The sequence below is a fragment of the Hypanus sabinus genome, unplaced genomic scaffold (genome assembly GCF_030144855.1).
Source record: "Hypanus sabinus isolate sHypSab1 unplaced genomic scaffold, sHypSab1.hap1 scaffold_1411, whole genome shotgun sequence".
NCBI classification, from domain to species: Eukaryota; Metazoa; Chordata; class Chondrichthyes; order Myliobatiformes; family Dasyatidae; genus Hypanus; species Hypanus sabinus.
Window position 1 is genome coordinate 1 of NW_026779484.1, and position 21176 is coordinate 21176.

The 21176-nt window shown below is 44.4% G+C and overlaps 1 protein-coding gene and 1 non-coding gene across 2 annotated transcripts; both read left to right on the top strand.

Moving 5' to 3' along the window:
- The first annotated feature begins 8886 nt into the window (after nt 1-8886).
- On the top strand, nt 8887-8980 carry trnai-uau (transfer RNA isoleucine (anticodon UAU)). Its single transcript has 2 exons — nt 8887-8924; nt 8945-8980. It is a non-coding gene; the product is annotated as a tRNA-Ile (tRNA).
- A 10712-nt stretch (nt 8981-19692) lies between these two features.
- LOC132386949 (N-acetyllactosaminide beta-1,3-N-acetylglucosaminyltransferase 3-like) lies at nt 19693-20850 on the top strand. The gene has a single exon (XM_059959307.1). The coding sequence runs from the start codon at nt 19693-19695 to the stop codon at nt 20848-20850; it is 1158 nt and encodes a 385-aa protein (XP_059815290.1).
- Nucleotides 20851-21176: the final 326 nt, after the last annotated feature.

Genomic DNA, 21176 nt, shown 5'->3' on the forward strand with positions numbered 1-21176 from the left:
AGATCTGTCACCCGACCAGTTTCCTTTTCTAATATTAGATCCGGTATGGACTGTTCGCAAGTCCACCTGTCGGCATATAGTGACATGAATCCTTCCTGGACACAACTGAGAAATTATGCCATACCTAAACATTTTACCCCAGACAGGTGCCAAAGAATACTAGGGAAGTTTCAGTTTTCCGTTCCATTAACATTGCTCATGTCCAAATTCTGCTTCCCGATTGGTTCCTCGCTGTTCCCGCTGCAGTTCTTCTTTTGTTAAACTGCTTGACGGCTGTACAGAGTATTCCAATTAGGCAGATCGCGTCCTTCATGTTTCTGTGTCCGTCTCCCAGTCTATTAACAAAGGAACGCTCCACATTGTCCTCCCTTTCTGCAGCTGCGATACTGTCCCTGGTTTCCCACCGAACTCCCTTTACACTGTTACCCGACCCTCTCCATTTTGAAACATCTAAAACCCGGAAAGTCCTGAAGTCATCCCTGCCCTTGTGACAGTCGAGTGTTTGTGACAGATTGGACCGTACTTCAACCAAAGTGACCATTGAACCAACAGCATTGTGCCTTTGTATTGCTACCTACCTGAACTGTATGAAGTCAGCAATCTTCCGCCAGTTCTGCATTTTCAGGATGTCCAGGCATATGATTGTTTGAATTAATGACATATTTGCCAAACCTATTCATTGTAACCCGGCTTTATCTGAAAACTCCGCTGAATTGCCATTAGACGCGGGCGTTATCTACACAGATGGCCATTTAATGTAAACACATACTTCATTCCATTCCTCAGCTCTTCTCTGAATTTCCTCTGTGTCAGTGTATAGATACAAGTATTGGTGCACATGCTGAGAATTTGCAACATGAACCCAAATTGCTGTAGGATGTATACCGGGGAACTCAAATATCTGTCCTCGTAAAAATAGTTTTGCACTTGCCATTTTAGGGAATGGGCTACATAGGGCATCCAAAATAATATGAAATTAGTTGATATAGAAAACAACAAAAATATTGATTTTCTGCGTTTTCCCACCTCGGCATCTTTCTGATTGTCGCTGCTGTGCAGAAGCCTTCTGCGGACTCTATTTGCCACAACGATATGCTGTATGGTTAACCCGTTAAACACTAGAATTAATCCGATTGGTAGCAATGGTGTTAAAATACTCTCCAGTAATTGGTACCCTCTCCACATGGGTGAAGTAGCGTATTCATATGTGCCGGTGCACCGCCACGGCGTGTTGTCAATAATGACGTAAGGTTCAAGGGCAAAGTAAATCGGGACACTTTTCCCGCAGCTCACTATAACCACGGTCACGATAACCACTGTTGCTGTTCTTTCGGTGCAGTATCGCTCCCGTAGCTTTCGGCAACATATTGCGATGAAGCGATCGAAGGTAAAACTGACCGTGAACCAAACAGAACAGTCTGTCGCTGCAACCCGAAATACAAGTGTCAGAGCGCATACCGGAGTGATGAGCAGGGATCTGGAATAAATGTAGATATTGTTGGTCTGTTCCACTAAAGCAAACACGATAACCACTATCAGATCCGCTGTCGCCATTCCAACCAGGTAACGGATGATGCATTTGGAGAGTCCGCATTTTCCCCGAGATAGGATCGCAATCGCTGCTAAATTGACTACAAGAAATTTGGAGACATAATAGAAATACGGTCAGCTCCCTAAATGCCCCCAATCTACCGATGCTATGTCGGGTATGGTCTGTTTGGAAGTGGAAAGCGGGAATCCAGTGTGTGCGGTCTCGGTCGCTGCACCCCGGCTGGAGGACAATGACGGATGTGAGTGTCAGTGGATTGGCGACCTTCCCACAGTTTAGAGTGAGGCATCCGAGTTCCACGACTCACGTACCGGTGAGCAGTCGATCGTTCCTGTAACCAACACCACTTCCATTATTAGAGGTGAAACAGTTGACGGTATTATTTGTAGCGGTGACATAAAGCACGAGTTCTCATTTATTGACCCACAGAAGAACAGTCCTATGTGTTTGAAATAGACGGGACCATCTTTTAAATAAGCTGACACGTTGTTATAAGATCGAATTGTCTGCACTGATAGATACTCGGAACTAGTAAAGCAGAGACCAGCGTCACGTCAGAAAGCCGAGCGAGGTGAAATTATGAAACAACGACAATATCGACAATAACTTAATTGATAAAAGAAGAAAACACTGCTATCATAGTATGGAAAATGGAAATGAAACCATTAGATTCCTGAATCCTCCATTCTGGAAACACTATTCAGCCGACGGTAGCATCTGTGCTCAGTAACAGTGCGGATACCGCAGCAGAGTAACGACGGCACCATACATAAAGTGACCAATTCCGGCATCTTACCGGGGACACCAACCGCCACAAGTGTGGGATAGAAAACGGCCGCGATGTAGTAAATCGCCGGATATCCCATATTCCGTCAGAAGCAGCGTTCAGTTGTACGGAGCGTTTCAGCTGCTCAGGTTGACTGGTGATCTGTTTAGCAGACTTTTATTGAGGTGAGAACAATTCCTTTGAGGCAATTAGCGTGGCTATCACGTCAGGGACATTATTGACAACCAACTGCACAAACAATTTCGTTAAACTAGTTTTACTCACTGTCCCCGTGTCAGAAATTTAACTCCTTAAGAGATATTGCAATCTGTTTATTTTAAATAAAATATGATGTGAATTTTCCATGTTATTTTCCATGATACCTGGGTTCAGCTATTTAAATAGGATATTTTTATATCAGTGTTGCTTTTAAAGTCGGCATTCATTCTGAAGTCGATTTATTTTGTAACATTTGACGGAGCACATTCACTTCTGAAATTGAGGGAAGGAGTTTGTTCTGGCAGGTGAAATGGAGAACACTTCTTTATGAAAGAGGAATACTCGTTCATTCTTTTCTTTCGTTCATTCCAGTCATTCCGGGAGTTTTGAGTGATGGAATAAACAATGACAGCTGACGTGTATTACAATCCACTTATATTACACAGAATGGTTTCCACGTGGTCAAATTCCTCTTGGCAGAGGTCATTCCACACAAATCTTTCGCTCTTCCCCTGGAGTTTCGTTAGAGGGAGAGCAATGTCTGCGAATTTCTTACAAAACTTACGGTAACACCCAACCATTCGTAAAAAAACGTCTGTAATGGTTTCTTGCCCGTTGGATCGGGAACCTCAGCAATAGCCTGAACCTTGGCCTGCACAGTTGCCAGTTGGCCCTGGCCTGCTACATAGCCAAGCTACGTGATAGTGGCATGGCCAAATTCACTTTTAGCAAGATTTACAGTGAGATTTGCCTTGGACAGACGTTCAAACAGTTTCTCTACTGCTGTGATATGCTCCTCCCAGTTGTCATTCCATACAACCAAGTCATCAATATAAGCCGCTGTATTCTCTAAACCCTGAATCACTGAATTCATTATCCTTTGGAAAGTCCCTGGAGCATATTTCATCCCAAATGGTAAAACATTGTACTCATACAATCCAGATGGTGTCACAAATGCAGATATTCCTTTAACCATTTCTGTTAAAGGAACACACCAGTGACCTTTCAACAGGTCAAACTTTGTAAGGTATTTAGCCTTCCACACTCTGTCAATACAGTCATTCACTCTCGGGATGGGATAAGCATCTGCCTTAGTTACTGATTTAACTTTTCTGCAATCAGTATGGAATCTCATACTCCCATCCGACGCAGGGACAATCACGCACGGTGACGCCTAGTCTGAAGTGGATGGCCTAATTATGCCGACTGTTAACATGTGTTCAATTTCTTGTTCAACCATTTTATATTTTGTCTTGGTTCATTGTGTAAGGGTGCTGCTTAATGGGATCATCTACAATTACGTCATGCACCGCAGCCATACATGGTCTTGGAATGTCAGGGAATAAATCTTTACACTTGTTAATTAAACTCTTCAGTTGTTTTCGTTGATTTGCCTGCAAATGCTGAGTCTTTCCATCAAGCTTTTTCAAAACATCAGAATTTCTGAGTCTTGTGGAGACTACATGGAGCTCTGGTATCCCAGTACCAGACACCACAATCTCCTCCGTTGTCATAAAGGTACTCACTGGTGCAGGGTCGGGTCATGATAACGTTTGGTCATATTTGCGTGGACGAGCTGGGTAGCCTTTCACCGGTCAGGAGTCCTAATAACAGAATTTAAAGAATCGATTTTCCTAATTATTTCATATGGTCCACTAAATCTCGCTTGGTAAGAAGAGTGAACAGCATCAGGACCCTTTCTCCAGCACGATATCTCTGCTCCCTCGCTCTTCTGTCATACCACTGTTTCATGTTTAACAGAGAGTGCTGTAAATTGTGCTTTGCAAGGTCACAAGCCTTGTTAAGTCTGTCTCTTAATTCCGAAACATAACGAAGAACGCTCCTACTCACATTCTGATCTGACCATTGCTCTCTGAGTAGGGTCAAAGGTGACACAATGCGCTTAGCTCTCAATTATTTAACTATCCCCTGGAATGTTTTCGAAGTAAAGTTACTTCAGATTGGATTTCTTTAGGTAGACATACCAGTGTGAAAAATTTGATGTGTTTTTACCACAGTCTTGGCCTTGACGTTCCAGAGAGGCACCGCTTCATGGAACCGAGATATTGCACACATGATGGTTAACAAATCCTCATAACCAGCTGCAGTCCTTGGCAATGGGACAACACAATCCACTATGACCCTAGAAAAAGATTCACCAAAAGCAGGTATTGGTCTAAGTGGTGACGGTGGGATCACCTGATTAGGTTTTCCCGCAACCTGTCAGGTATGGCAAGTCCTGCAAAAATTCACCACATCCTTCCTTAAATTAGGCCAGTAGAATTCCTGCATTACCCTGTTTGCTGTCTTCCTCACTCCGGTGTCCATCTAAAGGCATACTATGAGCCATGTTTAAAATCTCAGCCCTGTAAATTTTCGGGACCACAACTTGATGTTCAATGATCCAATCCACACTTGCAGGCACAGTAGGTGATCTCCACTTCCTCATTAACACCCCATCCTTCAGATCATATCCTACTGACTCTCTCTGAACCTCCTCTCCTGTGAGAGCTGTCTCCCTCAACGCAGCAATTTCAGAGTCTCGACTTGGTTCCGCTATAAATTCATACCTGGACAAGGGCAAACCTTTCTCACCCTCCTTACTACCCAGATCCTGATGCAACATGGAAGGCAGAAAAGTCTCTGACAAATTCTCATAAATTAAAGCACTGTCTTTGCGAACTGCGTCAGCAGCTTCTGTAGACATGCTTCGGGTCACTGCGCATGTGCGGTTCACATCAGTATCTGTGCGTGTGTCGTCAGACACAAGCTCGCTTGTTAGCTGTATTGTTGAATAATCTTCACCCTGGATAGGTGCCAGCCTAATATTTACCAAACTCACTACCATCACTAAGCTTGCGAAGACCACATTTACATTAGAAAAATTCAAAACAGCCCATACATTCTGTACTTTCGACTTTTAGCTTGTCTCGTGTCTACAGTAACCCAGTCAGGTGGTCTCTCAAAACCAAAACAATCCTTTCTCTTCTCATTGCAATCGAGAAAACAACTCCACAACCTTGAAGGTGTTTACTTCCTACTGCGAAAACAAAATTCAACAGAATTTCACAGACTTTTACAGTCCTTTGACCAGCAAGCAGCATTAAAAGTCGCGAAGCCAGTCCAAACTTCCCAAATTCTTTATTCAAAAATTCAGAAACAGCTTCTTTCTACATATTTCTATTAAGATTCACATCACCAACTTTCATCTCATCACCAACTTTTAGAACACCGTCTAACACAAATAACTGAAAATCCTCAATTTCCACTGGCACCAAGTTTAACCCTTTATTTACCGAACCAAGTCCATCTGGCTCAAAAATACTGCATTCCTTTTTAACCGAGTCAGACACCTCAGACCTTAACTGAGTTTTAACACAAGGTTCAACACCCTGGAAATTCACAGGTGCATCAACAAACTGAATACAGCAATCGGGACAGCTGCCTCTTCTAAGCTTTCAATACCAGTCGCAGTTTCAAATTCCAGGTTCCCCCGACTCTCCCAGTTACTCTCTGGGAAACTCCCATCCGGAGTAAACCAAGGTAGTGGCATCCTTTCCATCTCGGTATGCCCTTACATCATCGGGAACACACCTCTTAAAGTCTTCAGTCACAACCAGCTCTTTCAAGCTGCCCAAACCCTCAGTTACCCCTTCGAGCTATACCAGCCCTTGAGGTACACCTGTTTCTCATGGGCAAACTCCATATAAGTTTGGCTCCCGGACTTCGTTAAATCTCTGAAATTTGTTTATATGCCTCCGGAACCAACTCATGGACATTAAGCACTCCGTGTTTCACTGTATCATAATTCTTTGACTGTTCAAGTGTTAGGGCAGAATACGCCTGCTGAGCCTTTCCCTTCAACACACTTTGTAACATGACAGCCCTCTGATCCCTCGGCCATTTCCGACTCTGGCATGAATGGGCTATATATATGTGTGTGTGTGTGTGTGTGTGTGTGTGTGTGTGTGTGTGTGTGTGTGTGTGTGTGTGTGTGTGTGTGTGTGTGTGTGTGTGTGTGTGTGTGTGTGTGTGTGTGTCTGTGTGTGTGTGTGTGTGTGTATGTGTGTGTGAATAAGGTTCCCAAGCTTCCCCAGCTCAGGTGACTGGGTGATACAGTCTCACGGTGGGATGGTAAGTTATCAGTTTAGTTCTGGAATCTGGTTTGAGTAGAGTTGGAGAGAGAGAGTTGGAGTGTTGGTTTGTCTTCCAATGGCGATGCCGATCCTCCACGTCGTCCTCCTGTTCCCGAAACTTATTTAAAAATCACCTACTCGTGACCACAGGAAGCAGAATGCCAATCTTCCACGGTAACGCTCTCAACCCAGGCCAGGGTTGAACACATCGATAGCGTTCCACCGGTCACCCCTTTATCCACACTGTGAGCAAAAACTGATAACTGTCTCTGTGTTTCTTTCTTTCTTTCTTTCTTTCTTTCTTTCTTTCTTTCTTTCTTTCTTTCTTTCTTTCTTTCTTTCTTTCTTTCTTTCTTTCTTTCTTTCTTTCTTTCTATCTATCTATCTATCTATCTATCTATCTATCTATCTATCTATCTATCTATCTATCTATCTATCTATCTCTCTCTCTATCTATCTATCTATCTATTCGTCTGTCTGGCTCCCTGTCCTCTGCTGTCTGTTTTTGTCTGTTTGTCCCTCTAACTATATGCTGCTGTGTCAATATTGCGAATTTGATGGAGAGGAATTCAGAAGCAGATTATCAATGAGAAACACTTGTGCAGTTTGGAAATGATCATTTTCTCAGTCTTACTGGAGCGATTTACCAAGGCAGACTGAATGTCATGATCCATTAGCCAGCGGGTCGGTAACTAGCAATCTCTCACTTGGTGCCCCAGATGTAACGGCATTGATGATATATTATTGGAGGGACCTACAGTACAAAGGGTAAGTCAAGGTTCACATGATCTGGATGAGAAATTGAACCACTGCGAGCAGAAAATCAACTATAATGAGAATTCAAGTTTTCAGCATCTGGACATACAGAGTAACAGCGTACAAAGAAAGATTCAAGAGCGGATGAAGATTAACTTCAAGTACCGATCAGTTCCCAACCAGGAAGAGCTCCAGTGTCATTTTTCCAAAATAACAAAGGCTGCCTGTCATGGTCCCTTCCAGCACCTGGTTCAGGAATTGGGCCTTAATCACCTCGTTTAGTTACCAATCATTTCCAGGTTCGACTAACTACAAACACCTGCTTTCCATCAGCAAATGCAGTTTAAAAACCCTGTGATCACAACTAGGAGCTGCCAGTTCGTTGGTCGACCCGTGTACGAGTAACCTCACCCCATGGCTCTTAGGACTATCAGTTCTAAGTCTAGCATCGTTTCTGAATTCTGTACTGAAACCAAGACTCCGGGTAAAGTTCCTTGGCACCCATTCCACGCTCGCTACGACGGTAACGCCTCCCGACTCGGCCACCGCGCCAGTTTTCAGCACCTGGGTTCGTTCCACCGCCCAGTCCTTGCGACACTGCCATCCAAGTCTCGTCTCTGCTTTCCGCCGGAGAATGGTGAGATGCCGCTGTTCCTTTAATACTCAGACTGTAATTGTCGCCTGCCACCATTGCTCATGAAAAGTTCGCCTACTGAGTACCGAGTGCTCACTTGTTCTCCACCATCCGTAGCTCTCTGCTTACATCCGCATGATCATAAGGCTCCCCATCTCCCCATCTTCCCTTCCGGTATCGTAGTAACACCCCCCCCCCCCCCCACCATACCAGACAATGCTGTAGCCTGTCAGAATGCTCTCCAGCAGTTTTTTGAGTTCATTCATTAATCTCCTAATGAAGTACTGGATAGCCGCTGTCTTGCCTTCCTCATAACTGCATCGATATGTCGGGACCAGGTTAATTCCTCAGAGATCTTAACACCAAGGAACCTGAAAAACTGCTCCCTCTCTCCACTTCGGATCCCTCTGTGAGGATTGGTATCTCTCTCCTTCCTGAAGTACACAATGAGCTCTTTCGTCTTACTGACATTCATTGCAAGGTTGTCGCTGCGACACCACTCAACTAGTTGACATATCTCGCCCCCGTTCGCTGTCTCGACTCCATCTGAGATTCGACCAACAATGTTTGCATTATCAGCAAATTTATAGGTGGTATTTGATGTGCACATTTGCTGACTCAATATGCACATGGATGTAAGGAAGGTTGAGGGATATGGACAGGGTCGGAAGGAGGGATTAGAGTTTGAGTGCCTTTGATCTGCTTTTTAGCTAGTATGGCAATACATTGTGTGCCGAATGGCCTTTTCACGTGCTGTATGTTTTTAGGCTCTATATCTGTAATTTTTTCCTAAATTTTCTTTCCTTATGTGCCTTTGCAGCACTGGGCTCTGGTGGCGCAATCGGTTAGCGCGCGGTACTTATACGCCAGTACGCGGCGGAGAAATGCCGAGGCTGTGAGTTCGACTCTCACCTAGAGCACTCGTGATTTTTAATGCTTGCAGTGCCCGAGTGACTAAGCGTCTCTGAAGCTGAGCATTCCACTAAAATGTTACATTTGATTATGTGCTTCTGAGATTGTTATTTGTATTTAACTGCGAATCGATGCACCTTTGAGTGTGATCTGAGCAAGAGAGTGTAAGTTTACAAACGTTGCAAGAGATCCTCCCTCATTCACTAAAAGGCATTTGCTCGCAGGGCTACAAACAATCTCCCTGTTTGGTTCTTTAGTTCAACACGCGCAGCCTCACTTCCCGTTGTTGAAAGTGTCTGAGCAGATGGTTCCTTTGCTGAATTAAGGCAGAATTGTCCCCCACATTCCTGTCTTCTTAGTTCAATTAACCAAATGCTGAAGCAAAGATCTCTACCTTTCCTAAAACTATGCGTCAGAAACCCTCTAATTACACCTCATCTTGGTTCGTTGTGTTGTCAATTAAACTCAATATTTACTTGCACCGGCGAATTGTTTCAGGCACCTGCGAAAAAAAAGAGATATTAATCGTAGCCTCAATACATATTCACATACATTTACAGGCCATTGGCCGGCAAGCAGGGGCAAAGGTCGCGAAACCAGTCCAAACTTCCCAAGTTCTGTATTCAAAAATCCAGAAACAACACATTTCTCCATATTTCCAATAAAATTCACATCACCAACTTTTAGAACACCGTCCAACACAAATAACTGGGATTCCTCAATTTACACTGGCTCCTAGGTTAAACTTTTATTCACTGAACCAAGTCCATCTGGCTCAAAGATACTGCATTCCTTTTTAATCAAGTAAGACACCTCAGACTTTAACCGAATTTCAACACAAGGTTCAACACCCTGGAAATTCACAGGTATTTCACAGGCAATCGGGACGGCAGCCTCTTCTCGGCTTTCAATACTACTCGCAGTTTCAAATTCCAGTTTTCCCTGATCCTCCCAGTTACTCTCTGGGAAACTCTCAGCCAAAAGTAAATTCAACCTTGTGGGTTAAAACAACCCCGTCTGCTAACCTAGCAGACTCCCGCAAGTTAGCGGCATCCTTTTCATCTCGGTATGCCCTTTCATCATCGGAACGCACTTCTTAAAGTCTTCAATCACAACCAGCTCTCTCAAGCAATCCAAACCCTCAGTTACCGCTTCCGAGGTATACCAGCGACTGAAGTACAGCTGTTTCTCATGGGCAAACTCCACATAAGTTTGGTTCCCGGAGTTTCTTAAATCTCTGAACTTTGGTCTATACGCCTCCAGAACCAACTCTTGGACTTGAAGCACTGTATCTTTCATTGTATCATAATTCTTTGACTGTTCAAGGGTCAGGGCAGAATACGACTGCTGAGCCTTCCCCTTCAACACACTTTGTAACATGACAGCCCACTGATCCCTCGGCCATTTCCGACTCCGGGCCACCTTTTCGAAATGTAGGAAATACCGGTCGACCTGAGCTTCATCAAATGGTGGTACTAACTTAGCTTCTTTGCTGACATTAAACGGTACCACCAGCTCCTTACCCTGTCCTGACGCTTGATCCTGCCGCTCCCACATCACCCTCTCGAACTGTCTCTGTTTTTCTGCCTCTTCAGCCTCGAGCTGTTTAAGTTTCATCTCACACATACTTCTGTTTTGCTAACTGAGGGTGAACCTCAGTCTTAGTGAGTACTTTACCTTCAGCAAACATTTCCCACACCTCGTCTTCAAATGTCCCCTTGGCTAGAAAATGCTGTGCTATATCTCTATATCTCAGACTTAGCAGTATCTGAGTCTTCCTCATGCGAGTGGTCTCATTAATCTTTAACTTACGAACAATTTTCAACAGTAAATCCCTCTTAGCATCATCCAACAGCTCAGGTGATTGGGTGATACAGTCTCACGGTGGGATGGTAAGTAATCAGTTCAGTTCCTGAATTTGGTTTGAGCAGAGTTGGAGAGAGAGAGTTAGAGTGTTGGTTTGTCTTCCAATGCCGGTGCGGATCCTCCACGTCGTCCTCCTTCCTTCCGAAACTTATTTAAAAGTTACCAACTTGTGGCCACAGAAAAGGGGATGCCGTTTTCTGCGGCGGAATTATCAACCCCAGACCAGGGTTAAACACACCGATATCTCCCCACCGGCCACCCCTTTGTCCACACTGCGAGCAAAAACCCCACCATCGTCGTGTGCGCAAAAAGCTCACCAGTGTCCTCCTTGCCTCAGGAGTCGTGTGTCTCCTGTGGTGTGTCCTGTGTGTCTCAGGAGTGTGTCTGATTAAAAAGTCAACGACCTTGTATATATCTCCAAGTGGTGAACACGAACTGTCCATCACATAGTTCCGCCTTTCAGTTTCCAAGACAACTCACAGACTTTCTGTCTCTCTGCTGCAAAATGAGCACACGCTATTCGCTCCCTCTCACTCTCTCGTTTAAAGGAACAGTCCACTTTAGAATAATCCTTCAGATCTCATCATAATCTAAACATAGCTACAAGATCTGTGATATATTCGCATATTCTTAAGAAAGTTTTATTGTTAGAATCTCAGCTGACAGCGAAAATTGCAACATTTTGCAAAATATCGTGGACGTACATGTACGTGTAAATCACGTGAACCTATTCCTGCTCCCATTTTACCGCAGATCGGCCTTGTTTCCGAGGCTCCGCCCCCAGCTCTGATGACATAAATTACAGTCCTGACTTCCCTTCAGTTCTGTGTTGAAGTGGGTCGGCGGCGGCGGCGGATCGTCTGTAGGATCCGGATTAGGAGACGACCATCACCCCCAGTGTCGGGAATCCGGGGGAGGGTTCACTGTCCGGGCGTGAAAACAAGTTCTCATCGGTGAGTACTGAGACCGGTCCCGAGTGTGGACGTCTGATGTAAGGTAATGCACCCAGTTAACTTCCCCGATCCGGCGGCCTCTCTGCGCTTGCTGGACATAACCTGCCGGGGTCGGTCTGTGATGTGGGACCTTCACAACATACCGACTGAGATGAGCCCCCGCTCAGCCCCTCTTGCCCTGGTCCTGGGAGCGTGATGAGGTGGTGATGCCGAGACTCCACTCATCCACTGAGGTTTATCCCGGGAACTTTACCTTCCTCACCCGGCCCCGCATCGGTCAAACCTTCACCTGGATCGATAGCCGGTGTCTACAATTGTTTTACATCATTCCAGGGCGCGGGAAGCGGCCCTTCCACCTGTTGTGTTCTTGCAGACAGAGAAGTTAAACCGAGTAACCGCACCTTCGGGACACTGCTCCGTCTGTCTGAGTAGATCCATCTTTCACCCGTTCAGACAAGGCAGTGAGATCCAGATCTCTCACGGCCTCTCATTCTGGGTCGCCATCGTTGTGTTTATTTTTGTTAGATCCATGCCACTGTTCCGACTTGCCGAAGCGCAGCCAATGATCTGGGTTTGTCATTTTAGGTTCTTTTTCTATCGTATTATTCAGTGCCCATGTATTGCTGAATGACCACCAGTGACTGTCCTTGATCCCTCACACACATGGTTCCATCTCCTCATTCACTCACATCTTGTGCAACCTCTCTCCCGCCCGTGTGTACCCACCTCAATGACGTACAGTATATCAGTAAAGTTTTCTCTAACGTTTGTATTCATTGTGAAGTGTCATCTTGCACCTTTTATCTCATTGGGTTTGCCAGGAATCGTTTTTTTCTGTTAGTTAGAACTACCAGAGGTTTAATGTAATGCAACACCTGGTCAGGTAAGAGTTACAAGCTACGAGCCCAGGGTGTGGCAGGAAGAACTCAGGAGAAGGAGAGACTTTCAGCTAATATTGTAATCCTACAGTGTAGTGGCCATTGATACACAAATGAGTGAGATGTTACAGGTGAGAGGCAGGATTGATGAGCCAAGATCATCATTCATGGTGAATGCGGGATACCAATGAAATTAAATATCCGCGGATACAATCGAGTGCATTTTTATTTAAAAAAAAACTGTACTGCATACAAACATGTCTTCCCTGTTTTATGCAACACCACAAGTCAAGATCACTATAGATTCCTCATAGAAAAACTCACGGGGGCAGGTATCTGTCTGGTAAAAGTTCTTTGGATTTCCCACCTACCCACTCACATCTGACAGAAAGGAAACAACACTGCAGACGGTGATCCACAACAGGTCTCACCAACCGACCATATAATGAAACCATCAACTCCTCACACCGCATTCCCCACGACCACACCCCGCCCCGGCTGTAATCTCCAATGTTGGTGGTTCAATGCTTTTGACCACCAACTGAAATGCCGTCTAGGATGGACAGATAGTGTCTATCCCGCCAGTGAAGGAATAAACAAAACGAATCTTCAGTTACCTCAGCCAGGGATCGGTAAAGCCCCGAGTGTGGACGGATCGTTTTCCTGCCGTTGCAAGCAGTAGCCCGGGGACAGTTCCGAGATGCGGGAAGCTCGCACCTCCCGAGCCTTTGCTGATGATTCGGAGCTGGGTTGAAAGTACGGCGTTTCCAATAACACTGTCAACTGCCTCGGTTTCCCGCGGGAATTGCACAGGAAGTCGATGCATTCAATTAGACGAAAGGAATTATTAATTCACTTAAAAGCGAATTGCTACATTTCTAATGTCGATCAACATTATCAATCACATTCGTGTTCATAAATATGGCTGACTGCCTTTGTGATGCTTATATTTCAGTATATACGGCTTCTTACCTTGTTAATGTTCAGTCAGCTCCTGCTGATAATCATTAACTAAACCCACAGCTTTATCAGCGGGTCTCTGCCTGTCCTATTTCTTGGTACAAGGTTCGTTCTGTCTCCAAACAAACATCACCATGGAGAAGAAATATGATCTCAGTGATTTTGAGAGTGGAATGTTTACTGGTGCCAGAAGGTTCAGTTCGAATATCGCAGGAATTGCTGAACTCTTGGGATTGTCAAAATCAACAGTCTCAGTTTGCAGAGAATGGTGCTGGGGGAAAAAAAAATCAGGTAGCGGCATTTCTGAGAGAGAAAATCGTCTTGGTGATGAGAGATTAGTGGAGAAAGGCGGGACTGACTCAATCTGCCAGGAAGACGACAGTAACTCAAATAATCACGAACTACTGCACTGTGCAGAGAGGCATCGCTGGACGCGTAACTTGTCGAACATTGAACTGAATGGGCAACGGCAGAAGAAGACCACGGGTATACAATTAATGGCGGTATTAATAGGTACCGGAGGAGCACAATACAGTGCACATCGACATTGTTATCAACAGTGAGATTTAACTCAAAGTTTAATTTTAAATATCACTGACAGATACTTGTGGATAGGAAGCGGATTAAGTCCAGGGTGACTCCGAGGCTGACTCACAGAACTAGTTGATTAGCGGTGGGTACTCCAAGCCAGGGCGAACAGGAACTAAGACCCGGCGAACGGCTCCAGCAGGACAAACATGACCCACGGGTCTGCACAGGGAAAACAGGGCGACCAGCGCAACACAGGCCGAGGAGGTCAAAACGGGATAAACGGGATGGACAGCGCGAGCAACGCAAACCGGACAGAACCGCGGGACGAGCACCTACCAGGGAAGCAGAACAAATCAGATTCAGATCAGGACGACCCCAACTAGACTCATTCTCGGAGCCCCATATATCCAACTACCAGCTGATGGGCATCAGGTGCGCCTCCTTGAGTACAAACAAGCCACAATGATCCGCAGGTGTGACTAATTGGCTCAAGGGTGAAAGGAAGGACGGCGACAACACCCTGAGTCCGGAGACCGCGATCCAGATGAAGACCTGTTATGAGGACTCCGGATCGCACCACAACATGAAACGCTAGAAAAACTGCCGGCACAAGTGGGCGTTTTGAACTCATCGTAACGTTGCCCACCTAGTACAGTCTCTGTGTTTACTCTGCGCTGAGTTCCTGATTCTGTTACCAGCGAATCCGAGCACCGGAATTCCGTGGGACCAAACAGTAAGTGAACACAATCAGAGTAATGTTCAGTTGACAACACGCACAGAAGTCTGCACGTTACACTCATCAGCACGTAACTCCAGACCCTGCTCCACAGCGCAGGAACTAAAAGACACAAAAACTCCTTCGAGCCAATGGTTGTGATGTGCTGTTCGATTCAGGCTTCATTTCGAAACTCAGTAGACAGTGACAAAGATTACATACTGTATCTCACGACAAATCGATCTGCTCCAGGGAGCAACCGCGACCCGCATCCTGGTTCTGATCGGGTGGTGTCATCGCATTAAATTATTGTGTACTTTGGGACCAATTTCCTGACTGACTATAAACTCCAGTGACAGCTGAGGGCAGAAATCGCTGTGGGCTTATAGAAAAGGCACAGTCAGGATGGGACTTCTGAACTCTGGTGAAAAGTTATGATTTTGGAATGATCTTTTCTTTTGAACATCGGACATTCTCTTTCGCCAGATTTAACTGTGCCCGGCTACCTGGAGCAGCGTCGATCTCAGAGTCAAAATCTTTATAAAGCAATCTTAAATATTTGTCCACAATGGGGACATTACAATGATGGGCACCAACTGTGTGGAGATTACAAACTGGAGATAAACACGTCCAAAAGTGTGCAACATATTTCACCATCAGATTAGTGTTCACTTACTGGAAATAAATAACCCTATCAATCAGATGACTTTCATGACTACTGGGTATATTTACGTTATTCCCGTCGGTGTGTTACCCCGCTACCACCGTTACTTTACAAATCCCTAAGCTGATTAAAGAAGAAGTACTGGCGCTATTAAGGAATATAGAAGTGGATAAGTCTCTGGAACCTGACAGGATATTTGCTAGGACCTTGAGGGAGATTAGTGCAGAAATAGCAGGGGCTCTGACAGAAATATTTCAAATGTCATTAGAAACGGGGATGGTGCCGGGGGATTTGCGTATTGCGCATGTTGTTCCATTGTTGAAAAAGGGTTCTAAGAGTAAACCTAGAAATTATAGGCCAGTAATTTTGACGTCAGTGGTGGGTCAATTAATGGAAAGTATTCTTAGATAAGGTATATATAATTATCTAGATAGACAGGGTCTGATTAGGAGCAGTCAACATGGATTTGTGCGTAGAAGGTCATGTTTGATAATCATTGAAATTTTTGAAGAGGATAAAGAAAACGTTGACGAGGGTAAGTTGTGGATGTTTGCTATATGTACTTCCGTAAGGCCTTTGACAAGATTCCACACGTAATGTTAGTTAGGAAGGTTCAATCGTTAGGTATTAATATTGAAGTAGTAAAATGGATTCAACAGGGGCTGTATGGGAGATGCCAGAGAGTAGTGGTGGATAACTGTTTGTCAGGTTGGAGTCCGGTGACTAGTGGTGTGCCTCAGGGATCTGTACTGGGTCTAATGTTGTTTGTCATATACATTAATGATCTGGATGATAGGAAAGTAAATTTTATTAGTAAGTATGCAGATGACAGTACGATAGGTGCCGTTATGGATAATGAAGTAGGTTTTCAAAGTTTACAGATAGATTTAGGCCAGTTAGCAGAGTGGGCTGAACGATGGTAGCTGGAGTTTAATGCTGATAAGTGTGAGGTGCTGCACTTTGGTAGGACTATTCAACATAGAACATACTTAATAAATGGTAGGGTATTGAGGAATGCAGTAGAACAGAGTGATCTAGGAATAATGGTGCATAGTACCCTGGAGGTGGAATCTCGTGGTTAGGGTGGTGAAGAAAGCTTTTGATATGCTGGGCTTTATATGTCAGAGCATTGAGTATAGGAGTTGAGATGTAATGTTAAAATTGTGCAAAACATTCGTGAGGCCAAATTTGGCGTATTGTGTGCAGTTCTGGTCACCGAATTATAGGAAAGATGTCAGCAAAATAGAGAGAGTACAGAGGAGATTTACTAGAATGTTACCTGGGTTTCAGCATCTAAGTTACAGAGAAAGGTTGAACAAGTTAGGTCTTTATTCTTTGGAGCGTTGAAAGTTGAGGGGAGATTTGATAGAGGTATTTAAAATTATGAGGGGGATAGATAGATTTGACGTGGATAAGCTTTTTCCATTGAGAGTAGGGGAGATTCAAACAAGAGGACATGAGATGAGAGACAGGGAGTAAAAGTTTAGGGGTAACACGAAGGGGAACTTCTTTACTTAGAGAGTGGTAGCTGTGTAGAACAAGGTTCCAGTAGAAGTGGTAGAGGCAGGTTCGATATTGCCATTTAAAAAAACGGATAGGTATATGGGCAGGAAAGGAATGGGGGGTTATGAGCTGAGTGCAGATCGGTGGGATTAGGTGAGGGTAAGCATTCGACACGGACTAGAAGGGTTAAGATGGCCTGTTTCCGTGCTGTTTGTCATATGGTTATATGTGAGATGATAGACATTCAAATGTACATTGAAAGGCAAGCCGCTGACAAGTCAGTTCACTGTAAGGCAGGATGTTGAAAAAAAGCGTTTAGCATGTCAGCCTTCAACAGTTATGGTGTAGAGTGTGGGGGCGGGGCATTATTTGCAGTTACATGTTGCTGAGACCACTTTTGGAATATTATCTAGAATTTTGGTTACCCTGTTATAGGAAAGACGCCGCCAAATTGGAGAGGGTGCAGAAGAGATTTAGGAGGATGTTTTTTTGGACGAGAGGACCGGGGTTACAGTGAGGCTGGCCATGCTGGACCTTTTTTCATTGGAGAATGAGAGGTGACCTCAGAAGTTTAAAATCATAAGGGGTATTGATAAGGTGGATTGTCATTATTGGAGAGTTGGAGAGTCCAAAATGAGAGGTCACAGATAGAAGGGAGGAGGGAAAAAATTAAAAAGTGATCTTGCAGATAACTTCAGTATACAGAGGATAGTGAGTACCCGGAAGAAGCTACCAGAGGGTGTGGATGAATTGGGTTCATCTGCCACGATTAACAGGCATTTGGACGGGTACATGGAAGGGAGATGCTTGGAGAGACATGGCCAAACAAGACAACTAGGACTAGCAGGGAGGATGCTGTGGTTGGTATGGACCAGTTGAGCCGATGGGCCTGTTTAGATTGCATTATTCTGGGATTGCATAATTTTTAAATGACACAAGTTGCATCCCAGTGCAAATAGTTTTACTTGTACACAGCGTACTGCTGTCAGTCACTGGTGTCGTTTCAGGGCTCCTGGCATCCAAGCTTTTACTCATACACATTGTGGATCATCCTAACTATCTGCCCAGTTCTTCTATCAGTTATCTGTGCTTTCTCTGGGCTCCTGGAATCCAAGGTTCACTGCTCTTCATGAAGCGTAAATTCCTGCCATAGATGATGCTGGTGCCGTTTTCCTTCAATAGATATAGGCCTAAGATGGCTTCGCTGTCTTGTCACAATTGCTTACTACTGAATGTCTGGGTGGATTTCGCCTTGCCTTTGGGACTAGTAATGCCTTAGTTGCAGCCTTCCATAAAGTGGCTTGACCAATGGATGGCAGCGTGGTTGGTGGGCCACTGCTAATTTAACTTTGAATACAATTCTCTGGTTAAAATAGAAGCAGGAAACCAAGGTCCTTGAGTATACTTCCTTTTGTTTCTCCTATTGTAGGCATACATAGACCAGGTTGAAATGCCCTGAAAATCTCATGCTTTCAGTAGCTATGCTAACACGTTACCTTACCTGCACTGCCATATATTCAGTTACTAATCAATGGTCAATAATACATCATCTTCCATAGTATCAGTAACCTGTGAACTCAACCTGAATGATGAGTGAGCTGGGACCTTACTCTTTAGAGCAAAGGTGGGGGGGGGGGATGTGTTGTGAGTGGTGATTTGATAGAGGTGTATAAGCTGCTAAGAGGCATAGATAGAATGGAGAGCCAACAACATTTTCCTTGGTCTGAAATGACTAATATGATGGGGCATGGTGTTAAGATGATTAGAGAAAAGTTTATGGGATTGTCAGAAGTAGTTTTTTTTTAAGAAAATAGTGGGTGTATGGAATGCACTGCCTGGGTGGTGATAAGGGTAGATGCATCAGTGAGATTGAACAGGGTTTCGGATAGACACATGGATCAAAGAAAAAATGGAGAGCTATTTGACAGAGTAGGGATACATTGATCTTGGAGCAGATTAAAGGGTTTGTGCGACATCATGGGCCAAACTGCCTGCATTGTGCTATATTGCTAATGTTAAGGTGATTAGAGAAAAGTAGAGGGGTTTGTCAGAAGTAGTATTTTTTTTACAAAATGAAAATGGTGGTTGTATGGAATGCACAGCCTGGGTAGTGATAAGGGTAGATGTATCAGTGAGATTTAAGAGGCTTTTAGATAGACAAATGGATGAAAGAAAAATGGACAGCTATTTGAGAAAGTAGGGTTCAATTGACCTTGGAGCAGATTAAAAGGACGGTACAACATCAGGGGCCAAAATCCCTGCATTGTGCTATATTGCTCTATGTCTGGCCCAGCTCAGTTTATGCCCCGAGAGGAGTGATGAGAGCTGTGAAGCGAGGTGGAATACAGCCTTTGGAATCATATATCTTTAATGCTCAGAAAGAAACTATGCGATTTTCAGTGTAATGACAGAGATGGTATCCTATAGGTAGATTTGTTTTTCTGCTGGGATGGAATGCTTCAGGTCAACTAAACTTACAGCAGCGTGTAGGGCCCTGTCTATCCCTTACCTCACCACCTTTTTGGGGGTCAATATTACAAAGCATTAGTGAACCTCATTACAGCTTAAACTTCTCATTGTTCTCAAGCATCATGTAAATGTAAAGTTTTCGTTGAATTAATCCATACTTCTTCTCTATTTCAGGTGAAATATGAGAAGACATCGGCGATTCCATGAGAAAGTAGTGCTGGGTGTTCTGATTACTCTGGGATTGTTCTTCATGTTCTGGGATAATGTCCGACTTCGAGAGACTGGTGATGTTGCAGAAACTGTTCATCGCAAAGATCTGCCCAAGGTTGTTACAGCTGATGCAACTAGATCAGTGCTCAAGCCAAAGTGCCACGCGAACACGACATTGCTGCACCTGTCTTCATTTCATCAAGAGAACGAGCACATTAAAAACTTCTTGTTGTATAAACACTGTCGCGAATTTGACATGATTGAAAATGTCCCAGACAAATGTGGTGGTCGAGAAGGATCTCACAATGTCTTCCTGCTCCTGGTGATCAAATCTGACCCTTTCAACCAGGATCGGCGGGAAGTGGTAAGGAAGTCCTGGGGCAAAGAACGCGAATTCAATGGGGTCCTAATTAAGAGAGTATTTATCTCTGGTGTTTCTCCTGACCAAAAAGAAAACAGGAAATTGAATCAGCTGTTAGCCATGGAAAACAGAGAACACAGAGATGTTCTACAATGGGATTTCTTGGATACCTTTTTCAACCTCACCCTCAAACAATACAAGTTGCTGCAGTGGGTCAGTGAATATTGCCCCAGTGCTAAATTCATCTTCAATGGAGATGATGATGCCTTTGTCAACACCGATAACATGGTTGATTACTTGCTAGGCATGAAGGTTCTCCAACACCTGTTTGTGGGCCATCTCATTTATGGGGTTGGGCCTATTCGCGAGAAGTGGAGCAAGTATTATGTGCCAGAAATAGTGACCACCATCAAGTCGTACCCACCATACGCTGGTGGAGGGAGGATACTTATGTCTGTGTATACAGCTCATATCATTTACCACATAGCCCAAGACCTTGAACTATTCCCCATTGATGACGTATTTTTGGGGATGTGTCTGGCCAAGGCTGGACTAGCCCCACGCTCCCATAGCGGATTCAGGACAGCTGGAATCAGTGTTCCTTCAACCCAAGGTGAATCTTTCAATCCTTGCTATTACCGTGAGTTGCTGCTAGTGCACCGTTTTCGGCCTTTCGAACTGCTACTGATGTGGGATGCGGTGCATGATGCCAATCTGAAGTGTGCTCGTGCTCCCCAGAAGTCTGCATCCACGGAAAGGACCACATGAGTCATGAGAATGTAGCAACTGTTGGAATGGAATGCAGTTTGTGCACATGTGTTAATCAGTTGTTTATGCAATGTACGAAGGTTAATTCCTAAATTATATTGGATATATTAACTCATAGGGTCGGCGCCTTTCTACATTCTACAAATGTTTGAAAAGCTATCAGGTGTCATCACTCAGCCTAATTATTACTGCACCCATAATGACTTCCAATATTGACAGGAGCACAACAATTTAAGTCAATTGTAAAGTTATTCCAAGTGGGCAGTCCTTGTTGCATTGCGTGCAGATAGGTACAACATGTTCACTTGGGGCACTTGTATAATAAG

Coding starts and splice junctions, on each gene's coding strand:
- LOC132386949 (XM_059959307.1), top strand. CDS start 19,693: ATGAGAAGACATCGGCGATTCCATGAGAAAGTAGTGCTGGGTGTTCTG.